This window comes from Coturnix japonica, chromosome 14 (genome assembly GCF_054131305.1).
Source record: "Coturnix japonica strain WE chromosome 14, WE-NBRP24, whole genome shotgun sequence".
Lineage (NCBI taxonomy): Eukaryota > Metazoa > Chordata > Aves > Galliformes > Phasianidae > Coturnix > Coturnix japonica.
The window spans coordinates 17789629-17807426 of record NC_140676.1 but is presented as its reverse complement, the minus strand read 5'-3'; the positions used below and the strand labels follow the sequence as shown (position 1 = coordinate 17807426).

General features: G+C 46.2%; 1 protein-coding gene across 16 annotated transcripts in view; it reads right to left on the bottom strand.

Annotated features, from left to right (window-relative positions):
* Positions 1-17798, bottom strand: part of MYO9A (myosin IXA) — a 156537-nt gene that overhangs the window by 41581 nt on the left and 97158 nt on the right. For 13 of the 16 annotated variants that reach the window (XM_015872534.3, XM_085515949.1, XM_085515950.1 and 10 more), the window contains 4 exons: positions 7717-7838; positions 6458-6599; positions 5546-5741; positions 1581-1700 (listed from right to left, as the gene is read on the bottom strand). In XM_015872534.3, coding sequence (XP_015728020.1) covers positions 1581-1700; positions 5546-5741; positions 6458-6599; positions 7717-7838 — 580 coding nt within the window. Of the gene's footprint in view, positions 1-1580; positions 1701-5545; positions 5742-6457; positions 6600-7716; positions 7839-9560; positions 9665-17798 lie in introns of those variants that run through there. The other 3 variants (XM_015872538.3, XM_085515948.1, XM_085515951.1) reach the window with 2 other exon arrangements.

The window sequence follows — 17798 nt, the reverse complement described above, 5'->3', positions numbered from 1 at the left end:
CCTCTTCCTCAGCTGTGATTTTGCCTACCACATGTTTTCAAAGCAAAGAACTTCAGACAGTGCCCACTTTGCCCATGAACATCACCCAGTGCAGACATGGGGTTGAGCTGAGATGTTCATCCCTACCCTTAAAGATCACTGCAGGCGTTCACCAACACCAGATCAAGCACATTCTCCTGTACTATCCATAGATGTGGTTAATTCAACATCAAAATGTTGCATGTGCTTCAATCCTAGCCTAGTGTCAAAGACATGAATCCCATGGAACAGCTTATAGGAGCATGCCCCATGGGAAGAGATCAGGCCATAATAAGCCACGCTTCGAAGCACTGAGCTCGGCATCCTTATACGTGGAACATCCCATCCCTTCCTGACACTAAATTAAGGCTGTGTTTCAAAGCATCTCTATGAATTCTGTCCTCATTCCTAAGCAAACTGCAAATTAAAAGCCCCCAAATTTCCCACATTGCTGAGCTAAACTACATATCTTTACCTGCAATTAGAACTGTCTTCAGTAAGGTCACTTAACACTTCAGAAAATCTACTGCTGTCTTTGTGTCACCGCTTTGTGTTTCCTTGCAGTAATAAAGGTAACAGTGGGAAGCTGCAGGAAAAATAATGTAGGTAGATAGAAGTCTAAAATAAGAATGAAAGCACTTCCTCTGCTCCCCCAATACTACGCTGCAGGAAGCAGAGAAATCTGATCTGAGGTTCCTAGCAGGAAATGCATATTTGTGGAGTTATCATGCAAGTGCTGTACTTACCATGCCTGCTTCTGCAGAAACAAATCCCAGCATTTTGCACTCGTGCCTAAGTTGCATGAGGGCAATGTTAGCAGCTGGGGCACCAAACGCGCCCTTGGCTGCATATAGTCATGCTCTATTTCTGTAAGCTTTGTTATGCAAAATGAAGGAAGAGAACAATGGCATGAAATGACACATCTCAAGCTGCGAGCATGAAATGTATACACACATATGCAGACCCTTCTGAAGGTTCACCCACAGGCTTTGCATCGCTCCCTGGAAGCAGTGAGGCCACTCCTAAGGCTCTGATCGACCACCGCAGGGTGTGCAGATGGAAGCAGCCTCTCAGGAGATGCTGCATGCGGCACTGCTGGCAGCCCTGCAGCAGGAGGATGCGCTCCCTGCCGCCTCCCTTCTCCTCCCACCACACAGCACAGCCCTGGGAATTAGTAGCGCGGGCAGGAGGACCCATGTTGTCATGCAGAACTAGTTTATCATGTGACAAAGGAGTGAGGGGGAAGAAACAGAGACCAAGTGCATCTTTACCTGCTCGCTCTATTAAAATGTTGCCAAATGCTTTGTGAGGATAGCCCATGGAGACAAGGCAAAACTTAGGGAAAGACTCAACAGAACAACCCAACGTCTCAAGAGACGTGGATCTGCCTTTGATTTTGCTCTCCTATTGATTTCGGATGGGATCTGAACACCTTTTGGCAGCCAGCAGGATGGCGTGGAGGGCTGCTGAGCACTTCCACCCTTCCTATGCCAAATGCACCTGATCTCCATTTCCTCCGTGTGAGTGCGGTATCAGAGAGAAGGGCGGGATTGGAGCCTTACTGTACTTCTCCTCCTTGCATCTCTGCAGGATCTCTAAGCTCCTCTGGTGAACTGGGTGATGGAGAAAGCTAAAACTATCCACACTTTTCAAAACCGCACATGGCACTGCATCATCATGCCCTTGGGAAGTAAAATAAAAACAAAACACAAAAAATGGAGAGAAGAGAAAGATTACATAAGCAGAAATCAGGAAAGAGTGAAGAACAAGGTTGCCAGCTGCCTGAAGGATGCCAGAGCTCTGCTGCTCGGCTCAGAGCTCGCCTACATCGCAGCAGTTCTGCCCACAAGCAGCAGGGACACAGCGAGGACATCAGCCACCCCACAAGCAGGCAGCAGACACGGCAGCGGGACAGTGGGGCTGGCTGGTATCATAGCTGCACTGCCTTATTGGCCAGGGCACAGAAATGCCACAATTGCTCCAAGACTCTTATAGTAAATGATTACACAAATCTTGTATTATTGTCTATTCAAAACCCCTTCAGTGCCTCTGCCAGATGTTGGCTGCAGTCTCCTGGAGAGGCACTCCCAGGCATGGCCATCTCCAACTGCCAGCTCATCCCAGTGCTGCACCTTGCTCAGGCAGTGACCACTCAACAAAAGCAGGTCACTCATATTGACAAGGATTTAGTCTTCCTCCAGGGCAGAGGACTGAGATTGGACTGACAGGGGATTGTTTGTAAGCAAGGAACAGAACTGTGAATGGGTCAAGGTGGAAGAAGCCATCCCTGGGAGGACCTCGTGGTCCAGCTCCAGCCACAGGGGAGGAGGAGAGGTGACACAGGTGGCACTTTGCAAGCAGGCAGCACCCCTCTGTGGCCACTCAATGGAGACAGGCAACGGGAAGCCTGAGATGCATCACGCTCCTGCGTGGTGGGGTCACTGAGGGGTTACCTTGTGTCAGCACATACAGAAGCATTTGTACCAACGCGTTACATCATTGGAAAGGACTGAACTTTACAGAGGAACACTGTCAAGGGTCATGACTCCACATGAGCACCACTTCACACTGCTCAGTGGCACCTCTGGGACCATTTCTGCCAGTTACTGGCAAATTGTATTTCATTTGTATTCATTTAACTTAGTGCCTGGCTTTGGGAAGAACCCAGCAGGGTTTAGCTCTGCCCATGTTTGCGAGACAGGGGTATGTCCCATTTAGTTTGGGAGCAGCCCTTGCTGGTTGAATGGGAATGCAGAGCCACACCAACCCCATCTCAGAGTTTGCTTCACATCCAACAAAAAACAGATGAAAAAGCTCAGGGTCCCAACAGGCTGATTTGTAAGACCAGCACCAACCCTTCTGAGTCTTCACTAGCAAAATACTCCGGCTTCCTTGCATAACACATTTATACCACTGATACCGCAGACTGCAAAGAGTGTCAATCAGTCAAATTTCTTTCCTGAAAAGCTTGATAATGTTCCTTTCCTCCAAGTTCATTAAAACCAAATCCAGTTCTAACATGTGGTTCTTTCAAACTATCTTAATCCTCCCTGATGCGTTCAATAATAGTAACAATTAAACCAAAGCACTGAAGGAGTCTACCCTTCAGCTAATTAGTGCCCCATTTGAGGAGGATCGGCTGTACCATGGGAGCATCTCTTGGACAGGAGTTTACAGCTGTGCTGCTTTGCTGCCATGGGCCTCCAAGTTAAAGGGAACAGCAGTCGCTAAGAGCTGCGCTATGAGAATACCAGGAGCACAGCAGAGAAAAAGGGAAACCCCCAAAACATTGCAGGAAGAAAGAGCTATATCGCTGCAGCACTTCTAAAGCAGAGCGTGAAGCTCACAGCACTGCGTAGCACTGCTGGCACAAAGATAACGGAAAGGCTGGCGGAAAAAGAAGGCAGAGCACGTTTTGCAAAGCTGCTTATATGCACAGGCTGCAGGTTTTCTCATCAGATCCCTGCTGGGCATTGCAAGCAGGACTCAGCCAGGCCTGCAGCCAGGTAGAAGAAGTTCAGATCAATTTGGGGTGAAGACAACAGAACACAAAGAAGCTTGTAGAAAGCATCACATCTCAGACACGTCACTGCTCAGTGGTTACACCCGCTGCCAGGTTGCAGCAGCAGCAGCAGACAGAGAGCTGGGCAGCACGCCTGCTTCAAAATTACATCAAATTATGACATGTGCAGCACTCGTGTGAATGTACACGGCTCTTCTTTGTGTGAGGTTTTCCTCTGCTTCCCCACTGTAATGTCATCAAAAGCTCCACATCCACATGCACCGAGGCATTCAAACGACACTAATTAAAGCCAGCAAGGTTTGGTAAAAAGCAAAACAAACCTAAACCATATGCTGCCTTCAGTTGTCTGCGCTTTCCAGAACAATCACCAGTTAATTTTAGTGCCAACTGGCTCTTCAATAATTCACAAATGCCTTCTGCTATAGATGCACCATGCAAAGCTGTGGCTTTTCAGCACTATTTTGGGCAGTGAGAGGGTCAATACTGGGTGCACTGCAAGTGGTACACGGCATTGTATTGTGGTATGTGGTGTGCCAGAGAGTCTGGACACTGCCTCAGCCCACGCTGGGTATTGGCTGGCTGTGCCACAGAAAAAGAAGGTGGTACAAGAACTGAGTCTTCCAAAACTGCCTGAAAAGCTCCTGACTGTTTTATATCTATGCAAAGCTCTACGCAGATGTAAGCAAGGCACAGCACAAACTGAAGGCTGGGAAGGCAGAAAGTTGAGCACAGCAGTCACGATTGCTCCCAAGAGGCAGAGGAAGCAAAGTGGGGCTTGAAAGCAGCAGGGCAGGAGCTCTTATTTTCAGAGCCTGAACTTATTTTCCCTTCCCTTGCACAGCTTGCTGTAGCTCAGCTTTGTGGGGTTTATGAAAGGTGAAGAGGCGATGCTAGGAAAATTCAAATGGAGATTTTTCCAAGTCAGGTATTTTGAGTGACGTTTCTCCCAATGCCAAAGTGTTAAGTTTCAGGACAGCTCCTGCATGCAGGGAGGCTGCACACCTGGAACATCCCCCCATCAAAGCACTGATGTCTATGTGCTCACTTGATGTGCCAGGCAGACTCAGATTCCTCAGCAGTGCCCTTTCTCTCAGTCCCTTTGGAGCAGCTCAGGGCAGAGCCTCAATAGCTGAAAGCTGGTTTTGTCTCCTGCACTTCCTGGCATCTGACCAAAGGCTGGTATTATTCTCTCCGAACAAGAAAATTATTCTTTCTGCTTGCACGGTTCCCTATCTATGTGCCTTGTCCCCTGGCTCCCCTGATGCACACCTCACCACATTTCCAACTGAAAACAAATGGGGCAGCTCCGTGCTTCATTTTAACTCAGCTGACATTTTCCCTGCTGATGCTCTGATTTCATCATGTTTTTCAAGCCCTCCTTGTGCCCGGAAATTAATAGTAATCATTTGTACCCGTCTTCCCAAGATTGTCTTAATGCAGAGAAACGTTCTAAAAGCACAGCCAAGTATTGCTTGCCACAGCATGATGATGCACCATTACTCTCATTTAATTTAATGCCCCTGTGTTCCGCATGAGGACGGCTTGGTGGTTCTGCATGACTGTGAAGCAATGAATTTTGCTAGAGCAGAGGCACGCTCTCTTTCAGCTAGAAGGGCGAACAGCTTGAAAAACTCTAAGGAAGAATTATTTCCCATTTCTTTTTGCAGATGTAACCTTAACTGCTAAGGGAACCCGAGCTAAAAAGAATTCACTGCCTGATTTTTGTATTTCTGTTTGAATCATTCAGGACTCCCTACACACACATCATACAAAAAGGAAGAAGTGAAACAGGGGTAAAATGAAGGTCTTAGAGCATTAAAATTAAAACACACCTGTAAGCATAACTTTGGGATATCAGCAATCTATACACTTCTGTTACTCAGCTTTTAATAGACCATTATCTCCTAATGAACAAGGCTGTCTATTTAAAATACCACAGTAACGTAACAAATCCATGCTGCTGGTGAAAAGCAAAGAGCAGAGTTAGGAAACTGGCCCACTTACCAGTTTTCTTCTCGACGTATCGTTTTCCAGCCTCTCTAAAAGCAACCACTGCCCTGAAAAACGCCCTGAGGACGGCCCAGCGGAACACGGCCACCGGGTCGATGCCGATCATCCCACAGATAAAGGCATTTTTGCTGCTGCGAAGGAGAGCCACAATGTCTGGGCGCATGTGGTCTGTGTTCTTCTCACGGAAATCCTGGGGAGAAAGGAGCAAAATAAGGAATACCCACAAGATGCTCTATGGAACAACTCAAGTCATGCTTATACCTTTTTTTTCCTTTCATATCAGACACATCGTTCCCTCCAGAAAACAAATGCTTTATTCCAGTGCACTGCTCTCTGAAGCATAACAGAGAAGGTATTTGAGTTTCTCATGTGTAATTATTGCATTAAAAGTGCAATTATAGACCTGTAGTTGTAAATACCAATGTAGTTTCTTGTATAAGCTCACCTTCCCAAAAATCCTTCCGCTAATAACTTACGGGTGTAAGCAGGGTAAATGCAGAAATCATCTGCATGGGATTTTAAATGACCTGTATCAGTGAGATACTGGGACCTGTGCTTGCATAGCCTGTACACTCTAATGATGGAACAATAAAAGACAGTAGGTTCTCTCAGTGAACCAACCCTAGAAATATCTAATTTCAATGTATTGCTGGGGTGCAGCATGAGCCTCAATACACGTCCTTAATTCTTCCCCAGATACCAAGAGTATGCAACAGGGGAGAGAACAGGAAGACCATCCCCAGCATCACTTTCCCCTCACTTGCTGTAGCCAAGCTTTTCACCAAGCACTTCCCTCTCCAAAGCTCGCTTCTTTTCTCTAGCCAAGTCCTCTTCAAAACATCTTTGCAGAGCCTAACAAGGTGCTTTAAGTGAAAGCAACTGCTGGGGAACAGCTGGGTGACAGACCTTCACTCCATACTTGACTTTGCCCGCGTAGTGTTTGATGATGAAAGCTGGCTCCATCACTGCTGGAAATTCAATGTAGGAGTTCCCTTCGTGCTGACGCTTGAACTTGTCCAGCAGGGTCTGGTTGGTGGCTTGAGGAAAACTGGTTGGAAAGAATGGAAATGGATTATAAAAACTTCACTTCTTGCTTGACCACAAGCAGTAAAATAGAAGTATTCTGAGCTTCTACTTTAGTGACTGCATACACCAAGTGCTCTTTTGTATGCTGTCAACAGTTATAAACAATCAGAAGATAAACATGGTTGTCTGAAGAACTCTGCTGATTTAGTACTGGTCTGAAACCAGCTATAAAAGGCACATACTCATTAAGGACACTGCACATTATGCCCAATGCATGTCAATCATTCAAAATAAGGGCATTTATCTGAAACTCAAAAGTTTTTGTGACTGGTTTTGAGGTCTTGAACACTCAAGTCTTACATCTATAGGGTATTCATGCAGTTAGGGAATCCTATGCTAGCTTACCTACAAATGTTAAATTATAGTAGCTCCCAAATGATCCTGGCATAGGAAAGAGGAAGGTAAGAAGTCAGACTACATGAGCCCCAGCCTCTTGGTACCAACAAGCCAGTTCTTCCCCCTCAGGCCTCCAGGAAACCTACAGCATAGGGGGACATCTCACAGCAAATACCTGGGCATGCAAATCTCAGCTGCACCTGAGGCCATTAAAACCATACGGAAGGCAGCCCTTATGTGAAAGTGTCCCTGGTTCACTTGGGCTTAATTTTAGGAGTAAATTGACTAAACCACCTTATGGCTGGATAACAGCATCTGCACTGCCTGTTTAACTTCAAGCATCTTCATGTTGTTAGCCCGAAACACAGACAGAAGCAAAGCAAATGAGACTACTGCCCTTTCCTCTAACAGAGGAAATAACTGAAATAGAACCATAGGTATTGTTTGGTTAGGGCTTTTTGCTAGGCTTGCTGATTTTCTCCAACTGCTTACATTACCATCTTGGCAACAGAACTAATCAGCCTGGAGAGCTATGAGCACCTTTCTAGGAAAAATCACTCAGAAAAAATTACAAGAAGAGCTAAGATTTGAAGATGAACACCTCCTAAGTGCAGATCAAACACCATTAGCTGAAATAGCATTTCCAGATGTTCCACATTTATTTACAGAGGCAAAGTATTTATCTTTTCTGCTAGCAGTCCCAGCTCAGAGGGCAGACTCAGCATCTCATGGCTCTCACTTACTTGCTCTCCTCATCCAGCAGATGGAGCAGGCCGGTCGGCTTCTTGCTGATGAGGTTTATGCAGCCAGAGTTGTCAATGTAGTCGATGTTGTGCCAGCTAATACCTTCTGCTCTGTATTCCTCCTACAAGAAAAAGCACAATTAGAGGTTACAACGATATTGGCTATAAGCAAAAAGAAATGGAAAGGCCAAAGGGTTCCAAAGAACCTGATGCATCATCTATCAAACCAAGCAGCTCTCCCACCACTGTGCCAACAAACATTTCTGATGCAAAAGAAAACAGGACAGGAACACCTGTATGACTTGTGCTATGTAGAACCATGAGGCATCTGTCAATTTCAGGCATGGCAACCTTTAAACTGCTTTGTGTACGGCACATTCATCCTGCTGTCCCCAAAGCAAGCCATTTTCTTTCCACCAGATGGCTGCGATCCTTGCTCTTCTGGAAAGGGTTCTCCTCCTCTGAAACGCATCTGCAACAGTGTTATCTAGAAAATCCTTCTGGAGAAATTACTTCAGTGCATCTGGAAGAAAGTAGAGCTGTTCTGCTCATAAAAATCCTAACCTTTATCATATGCTTTTACCTAACAACTTGTGACTCACTCTCAGAAGAGCGATACTGGAAGTGTTACTCCATATGCTGGAAGAAGCAGCACCATTCCAAGCTGTGATTTTAATTCTCTACTATGAGACACTTTGATGACAGAGTTGGAGAAAAAAAATAAGACAGACCTCCTCAGCTGCACCAAAAATACACACGGAGGCCAATTCAATTCATTTTTACTGCTCCTTCTGCTTTTACTGTTGAGTGCAAACCTTCAAAAAAATAAGAATGCCCTTCTAGCTATCCAATATATTAGCATGAACCCTCCATGTATTATTTCAAAGAAGCCAAGACCTTTGGGACATCCCACCATGAAATTTTTTGCTAAAAAAAGACAAGATTCATCATCATGATAAATGGTTTTCAATATCGTACGATGTCATATAACAATGCTGTCAGCCCATTAATCTCTTCTATCCATTCTGTGTAGACAGAGCAAGCAGAACAGCTTCCCTTAGCACTCAAGGTGAAGTACAGAGCACAAAGAAGACCTCGGTGCCCAGAACAGCACACATCCCACTGGAACCCAATAATAAGGAATAGCTCTGCATTATTCATTTTCTACCTGCTTTTGCATCTCGGGTCTCTGCAAGGCAACCAGCATGCTGAAAAAACAGATGTACTTGACTAAGATTTGTTGCATTTTTAGAGCAAACCAGGAAGAAAAGTTTCTAGATGGAAACCCTGCCAACTGTAGAAGAAGGCCTATTTCTTGAGCAAGTGTGAGCTCTTCCAGAGCGATTCAGTGGAGAGCCAGCGATGCATGCAACGGTAATAGGAAGTAGCACCATCCATCAGCAGCCTGCTCCTGACAGCTGCTTAATGGCATTCAGGGGCCATTAGTCCTGCTTGGGACTGGTCCTTACCGCAGCACTGAGCACCCAGACAGCATTAAACCTTGCTGGGATCAACCAAGCAAAAACAAGCCCACAGCATGCTCCCCAGCACCAAAAAGCCCTTTAGTTTCTTGAGCCCAAAGACTCAAGACTGGGTAGAAAAGGACCACAATGCTCATCTAGTTCCAATCCCCCTACTATGTGCAGGGTCACCAACCAGCAGACCAGGCTGCCCATTCTCCTGAAAGCCGCCAAACTGACACACATTGTCCTGCATGGGAGGATGCTGCACCTCAGAAACTAAGTTGGTTTCAGTTGGTTTACCAGTTTACTGGCACTTCCAAGCTGCTTACTGCTATTACTAGATGGGGAAAACTAGTTAATGATTAACACACTAGGACTCACTTATTCACATTCCTCCTCAGCTCACAGCATGTGTACGTCCTGAGGCCAAACACCACGTCCCTCCTGGCCTGTTTCCTTAATCCCAGGATTTTGGCTAAAACAAGTGTTCTCCTTGGCTAGTTTTTCCCCTCTCGAGCTGTGGATTTATTCCATCCATCCATCCATCCATCCATCCATCCATCCATCCATCCATCCGTCCATCCGTCCGTCCGTCCGTCCGTCCGTCCGTCCGTCCGTCCATCCGTCCGTCCGTCCGTCCATCCGTCCATCCGTCCGTCCATCCGTCCGTCCATCCGTCCGTCCATCCGTCCGTCCATCCGTCCGTCCATCCGTCCGTCCATCCGTCCGTCCATCCGTCCGTCCATCCGTCCGTCCATCCGTCCGTCCATCCGTCCGTCCATCCGTCCGTCCATCCGTCCGTCCGTCCATCCGTCCATCCATCCATCCATCCGTCCGTCCATCCCTCTCTTTCATCCCCAATTCAACTTCTGGCTGCAATGGCCAAATATGAATTGGGATTAAACTCCTCAAATAACCTTTTCCACAACAGCCTGGATGCAAGCTCTCGTTTCAGGACAGACATGTCCACAGCAAACATCAGAGCACTCGTTCCAAAGCACAAGTGGAAAGAAGTTCCCCTTAGTCCATTTTTTCCCAGCACTTTTCCAGTTCTTGGTTTGGTTGCCGTTAGATTTATAGCCTAAGAGGAGTAACTGCGACTTTGTGACCTACCAAATTCATTGCTGGCTTGCAGAATGCAATGTAACTACCACAACTAAAAGCAGCAGCTCCAGGGGAAGATCCCTGCTGTCCATAATGTATACATTATAATGTATACACCAAACCTTTCCTGATGGTGGGATCAGATTCCTGCCTGCCAGTGGCTGGGGAGAGGTTAACTTCAGGGCAGAAATTCTCCAATTCTTGTGCTATTAGAAGCAAGTGGACAACACATGTGTTATGCTCATCCCTGTGGATGACAACATCTGCAACTCTCCAACCTAATCCAGCAAGTGGGAGTGACAGCTCATCCATCACAGTGCTTGATCCTGGAAGATACGCCACTAAAAGGTGAATACTGGCATTTACAGAAGGGTTTGCAGCCTGACAAACCACACGCACTGCAAAGGGTTTGTTGTCTTTCAGACTGCTGGATGAAAGAGCAGGTTTCAGCTCTTTTGCCAGTATCGACTGTATGGTTTCTGCAGGTAAAATGCCACCATGAACACCAACCGTGTGGGACTCACACTTAACATGGATCCCTGACTGTGAGTCGGTGTTACCAGGAATCAAACCACGGACACTGCAGTATTTGCAGAACTCGCCAGTGCAGTGAATCCCACAGATTCCTATTTTTGTCACCCTCCCTTAAATGCATGGCCTCACCTTCTGCAGCCCCAGCTCCCTGAGACCTGCTCTGCTGGAAGGAGCGATGCAAGTTTGCTGGAGAGGAGCACGGGGCTTTGGCTCCCAGACATAAAACTCAGCGAAAAGAACTCAGCAATGAGCCAAAAGCACACAGAGTCAGGTTTTTCAAAGTCTAGCAGCTCAATATTTAACTCTATCAGGTGAGAAATTACTGACTGCTTTCCTCTAGAGCATCCACAGCAAGATGAATACCTTCCAATCTTGCATCTCAGCTGTCATGACCACCCTGGCAGAGTGATGTGGCATCCATAGGACACACACCGCATACCAACAAAGACACTTGTTCTGCTGGCACCAGCACAATAACCTCCCAACTGACATAGCCTGAAGTGACAGAGTTTTGTTGCCATAGCAGCACCAGTTGCTTGCTAACAGCCTGGTCAGCAATTGCATAAGACAAAGCCTGGGGGAGAAGGGGGTTTGTGGCTTAAACTCACCTCTCACTAAGGAAAATACTTATGTATGTGCTTCATAACTGCATTCAATATTCAGAAAGACGTGGCTAAGCAAAGAGCTGACTCCTTCAGCAATTCCTGCTTGCAAGGCGATTCTGAGAGCTAAAAATGCTCAGACTGATCCGAATGCTGCGCCACAAGATTTTTTGTGATGTTCAAACACAGAAGGAAAATGGGGGGTCCGTGCACTGCAGTGCACAGACCCAGAATGGGAGAGTTCTTGACTGAATTTCACATGGCATTATTTGAGGAGCCACATAAAATTTATGGTGCCAAATTAGCAGAATGTGGGATTATTTCCAATATTGTTACATGTGAAAATTAGAGCAACTGCAGCAAGCAGACAGCTGAGCTCTATTAAAAGAAAAACGCTGCCTGCCTACTACTGACCACAGACTGCAGACACAGGAAAGACTGCTCATCCCTCAGAGGGATGCAGAATAACAAGCTGGTACTGGAACACGTGTGCTGAATAGCAGAATATTCCCAGCTGGGATACAGAGCTTGAGGGAAGCTTGCTGTTCAGAACCAGAGCTGGGGCTTTACAGCTGATGTGCAGAGCAACAAGCACTGTTACGCTATCAGAAGGGCTGATCAGCTCTGTTATCAAGCCTATAAATTTTGATGCTAAACCAAACATTCTCTAATCCACAGCTAGATTAAAGGTCTGCATATAAAGACTGACTGACAGAAAGTACCCACAAGCCCAACAGCATCCAGCCTTGATAGAAGGCTGGAGCAACTCTCCTATGAAGAAAGGTTGAGGGTGTTGGGCTTGTTTAGCTTGGAGAAGAAAAAGCTCGGGGAGACCTCATTGTGGCCTTCCAGTACTTGAAAGGAGAGTATAAACAGGAGGGGGAATGGCTGTTTGTGAGGGTGGGCAGTGATAGGACAAGGGGGGATGGTTTGAAACTGAGACAGGGGAGGTTTAGGTTGGTTCCTCTTAGGAGGAAGCTTTTCACCCAGAGGGTGGTGACGCACTGGAACAAGTTGCCCAAGGAGGCTGTGGATGCCCCATCCCTGCAGGCATTCAAGGCCAGGTTGGATGTGGCTCTGGGCAGCCTGGGCTGCTGGTTGGTGACCCTGCACATAGCAGGGGGTTGGAGCTGGATGAGCATTGTGGGCCTTTTCAACCCAGGCCATTGTATGATGCATTTTAGAGGCAATGGAATGCATTTCTGCACATCCACATGTGCTCGGAGAAGGGAGGTGAGCTGCAGGAAACACCAAGCACAAAATCCACCACCTTCACACCCGTGACTGTGCCTTCATCTGTGCCTGTGCTCCTCTCACTGCTGCATTCCCTGCACTGGAAATAAATACACAGAAACTCAGCAGTCTCCTATATAAGGCATTAAACTAAGCCTCAACTACATGTAGGCTAAAAGCAAATAACTTAATATTAATCCTGAATAGATCCACCCAACAAACAGCCCGGGAGAAAAGGAAAAATAAATATTTTCATTAATGTCTGCATTAATCCACTCTCTCTCTCTCTCTCTGGTATTTCCAGGATGAAAGTGAAAGAAGATGATCTTTAGGATTTTCACTTTTGCATCCAGCACTGGAACTAAATTCATTTTGTCTGAGGAGAAAAAACCGCATATTTATAACCTCAGTCTTTCAGCTATTCTGAATTGCTCCAAATCCAGCTATCGGCAGCAGTAAGGGGCAGTAGATGCTAAAAAGCAGGATAAAAAAGGGAGAAAGCAGTAATGCTCACAGCTATCTAAAGTAATATACTTCCAAGGGCACAGCTCCCCAAAACCTCGGGGCAGAATTAAGAGATGGTCAGAGGGAGTGATTTGGAGCCTGAAAAACATAAAGACAGTGTGAGACTCTGTATGTTGGAGAAGAACACGAGGGACGTGATATAAGTGCAAAACAGAAAGCAGCATGAAGAAAACATAATAAACAGAAGTTTCCCATCTGTCTTAGAGCAAATACAGGGAACAGAAAACTAACCTAAGGGCAGCAAAAAAAAAAGGTTGAACAGAAAGACTGAGTTTTTTCCCCCAGAGTATGGAATTTGTTGCCTTATTGCTGGATATCAAAGGTCAAACATTCGGTGTGACCTAATGAGGTGTGGAGCATGCTAAGCATCCATTGCCCAGCTTGCAAGCCACAAAATATCTCAGCACTTTGGTAACCAGAAGGCAGTCATCTCATACAGTACCGCAATCACAACAGGCTGCAGTGAAAGCTGGGGAGCAGCCCCAAAAATAACATCTAAAGTCCGAAGAGAAGGTGGCAGGTCAGCTGTAGGTGAAATAGTTTTGCTCAATCTGAAAGCCCATGTTCACTGTGAAAGCATCACTTGAGCTTGAAGAGCTACGTGACCCAAAGCCCTTCCTGATATCCAGATACAAAAGCAATCAAAGCAGGTTTAGAAAGCAGGGAAATGTGTGAAAGGTCCTCTGACCTCAGGCTTCATCTCCCTGAAGCACGTAACCACCAGGCAGGATGCTCTCTCCTCCTTCCTTGGTGTGGGCAAGGCTGAAGGTGAAAAGAGGGGTGAAACACAAGGGGCAAACTGTCCAGCATGCGCTGCTATTGTCCAACTGTAAAATCAGAATGGATTAACAAGGAAATGTAAAGCAGAACTATTAGTTATTTTCATGGAATCACACACATGGCACGCTGTACTTCCCAAAAGCATGGGAATACCTGTAATGCTGGAATAAACCCCAAAAGCAGAGGAAAACCTGACCAGATGGAGACAGATAAGTGGCCCAAGTGCGTCTGGCAGAGCTGATCTGATGACCTCAGTAAGGCCTTACTACCACACGGCTATTCCCAGAATTAAGTGGGAAACCACCTGAAAACCCTTCTTCTACACCTCACTTTGCTCCTAGCCGATGGCCCCAGCTTGCTTACGAAACATCAGAAGTGGATTCAACACCCATAATAATACTAACTTTTGCAAATACAAGCCTGCAGCCAGCAAACCCAAGTGTATGAACTGTTCCTCTTGACTGCTGTCCTAATAACAGCCCACCGGACACGCAGATTCAGAGGGATAAAACATAAAAATAAGCTGAAAGAGTGCAGTTGAAAAACCAGAAAAGAATCTTTTTGTTCCATAAGGAAAACTGTCTGGGAGACAACACAATGTTAATTTTCTAACAACAGCATTAAAAGAGGTCATCATCCTGTGATAGGCTGAGAAGGGTAAAGCTTCTCAAAGGCTCTTTTCAGAGCTCCTCTTCGGAGCTTTCTGGATACGTTGGTCTGGAATTTCTCCAAGGGTTTGTGCTGCTGCTTTTGTGGCCATGTCCAAGGAGAAAGAACTTGGAAAGACCAGACACAGAAAAAGCTATTGAGGGAAAACAAACCATGGTAAAAGAAAGTCCCCTCTGATCCCTGGCAATGTCATGCTTCTTAAAGGAAACTTTCATCTCTGAAGCTAAAAGGTTTTCTTCTCCTCTAAGAGAGTATGGATCCATGAAAAGTCTTATTTATTGTCACTAGTACTGGCAGGCTGCACTTCAAAGGGCAGATGGATTACAGTTCTAAGTGCTGTTGCTCCTGATTAGCCCTGCACTTTTTGCAGGCATTTAAAAATAGCTATTTTCTCTGCCGATAACAAAGCAAAATGGACAGAAGAGTCAGGAGCTGTCCTAGCAAAGGGCTAGCCAAGGTATCTACATGAATCCATCTTCCAGAAGCAAAGTAGAATCATCCAAATATAACCTGCTCACTGAAGGGACCTCAATGCCACAAACCTTCCAGATGGGAAAAACTCATTCCAAGAGCTCCTGAATGAGCGAGACCTCTGTCCACAGGCTGTGGATGACAGGGATGCCTCGAGTTCCTGACACCCCTCCAGACGCGTGCTGAAGCCAGTCATGCCCATGCTCCATTTAGGAGCTCATCAAATACTTTTTGTTTGTTCCCAAGCTAAGTAGAAAAGGAATTTACACACGCAGCTTTTTCTTCAAAAGCGCCCACAGACAGCATATATAAATATGCATCCACATGCCATATAAATACACTGTCTATAAAAAAAACAAAATAGTGAATTCCTATTTTGGTTCGAGACACATGAGATGAACACTGAGTCGTCATTAAATCACAATTTAGAAAATCATGGAGAAGTAACTGCAAGGCACTGCATGCAGCTGGATATCTCACTGGATAATGCCTCATTTTCCAGCCAGCAGAACTGACAGTGGCCAACCAGCACAAGTCAGTGTCCCTGGGTTCACTGTAATTTAGTGCCTGATCCAAAAGCATGGTTCTGTGTTCATGGGCTCTGCAGATCCCGATCTCAAATAACCTCCCTACACTTCAATGGCAGCAGTGGGGTTTGGTGACATTTTGATCTCAAAAGATGGAAAATCGTAGGGTTGTGACATTCACCCACCACAACACACCCAGCCACGGCCCCACTTACTCCTCCAGATTCCTTTTACCCAACTCTGGCCCTACAGCCAACGACACATGAGTCTAACAATGCCTCACAATCTGCAGGTAATTGCTGTTGAAATCAAAGAGGAAAGAAATTACATCTCGATGGTTTTCATTACACGCAACAGGCTTGGACAACATAAAGGGAACCCTGGCTCAGTGCTGCTTTACCCTTGTGTCAATAAATGCAGGCTCTTTGTTTCCCTTCCCATCCATCCATGCCCACAGCAGGCTTAACAGCTCTCCTTGTGAGAGCTCATCCCATATTGCCCCCAAAGAACCCTGCTATGATGCCAAGCCAGCTGTCCAGGCAGGAATCTCACACGTTCCAGACCAGCCACTCCTGCCTCAACCACGCAGCATTTCAGATGAGCTGAAATATTTTAGGAGCTGTTTCCAGTGATTCCTTGTTCCTCATCTTGCTCACACCAGACAGCCCTGTGCTGCTCAAGGAAACCCACCAGCATATTTCACACAAGTTGGTGTTCACAAATACTTGGTATTTATACTTCTATTAAACCCTTGCATAGTGTAGTCCAGAGGTTTGGGAACATGCAAAAATTTTCCCTCTGGTCAAAGACTGGGATCCCAGAATCAAAAAAGCATAGAATGGCTTGGGTTGGAAGGGACCTCAAGGATCATGAAGCTCCAACCCCCCAGCTGCAGGCAGGGCTGCCAACCTCCACATCTAATACCAAATCAGGCTGCCCAGGGCCCCATCCAACCTGGCCTTGAACACCTCCAGCGACAGGGAAGGGCATCCACAGCTGTTACAGCACCTCCCCACTCCCATAGTAAAGAACTTGGCCCAATATCCAGCCAAAATCTTCCCTCCTTCAACTTAAAACCATTTCCCCTTGTCCTGCTGTTACCTCCTCTTTCCAAGAGTTGGTCCAAAGCACCAATACCAGAGCTCAGCAAAGCAGGGTGTGTGGGGCAATCCACTGGGGCATGGAAATTAAACATGGTTGTACCGTTCAATAACAAGCATTACGGAATATATAAATACTGCTTATTTCATCTTTACCTCTCTTTTTTAATTTGCATGTTTGTCTGTTACCTAACATATCTAGTACGAGTGCATTAGCGCAAACTGTGGTGCTGTTCTCACAAAAACTATATCCTTAGCAGACTTACAGACACTGCTTCCCCACTGGGCTTTAAGCAAGAATCAGGGAACCAAAAAACACTAACTAGCCCAAACTGCTTACTATGGACAGCTATATCTAGCACACAAATAACACAAAAGATCCTCAAATCGATGCATCCCAGCAGAATAGCTTTCCAGATCACTTTCTGAGAATGCTTTCCAATCTGCCTACCTGGGGTGCTGCCACACAGATTTAATACAATATGTTTTTCCATCTGTTTTCATGCTGCCATTACCCCAAAGCTCTTGTCTCGTACCAAGCAGATCGTGCCCAGCAGACATTCCGGGGGCTGATGGTGAGCACAGCCCCACTTTCTTCTGAAGATAACACTTAAGCAACTCAAAGTATTCTTTCTTCTCTCCATGTATGAGTTATGTACGATGGCACAGTTCCAAATCATAAATCAGTAACTTCTGCAGCGTGTTATTCCTCTGCATGTCACAGCAAATAGAGCTGAGCGCAGCGTTTTGCAGCCAACCCTTCTCCAAGGAAAACAGAAATCCGACGCAAGCTCCCAGCACCCGACGCATCGCTCGTGGTCACCGCTCATCTCCAGCCACGTGAGGATGGAATATGTGGAGGCTACGTTTGTGCCCACACGGAGTGGGGAAACACTGCAAGGGAGACAACAAGCACTCTGTGCTGTATTAGGAAGCCCCTTTTTGTTTTCTTAGGTACTTCTGCTCTGTTTACCCTGTGTGACGCGGATGGCTGCTGGGATACAGAGCAGCGCAGAGAAACCTTCAATATCCAAAGATGCTTTACAATATCAATTGCCAACCACATCCAGCCTG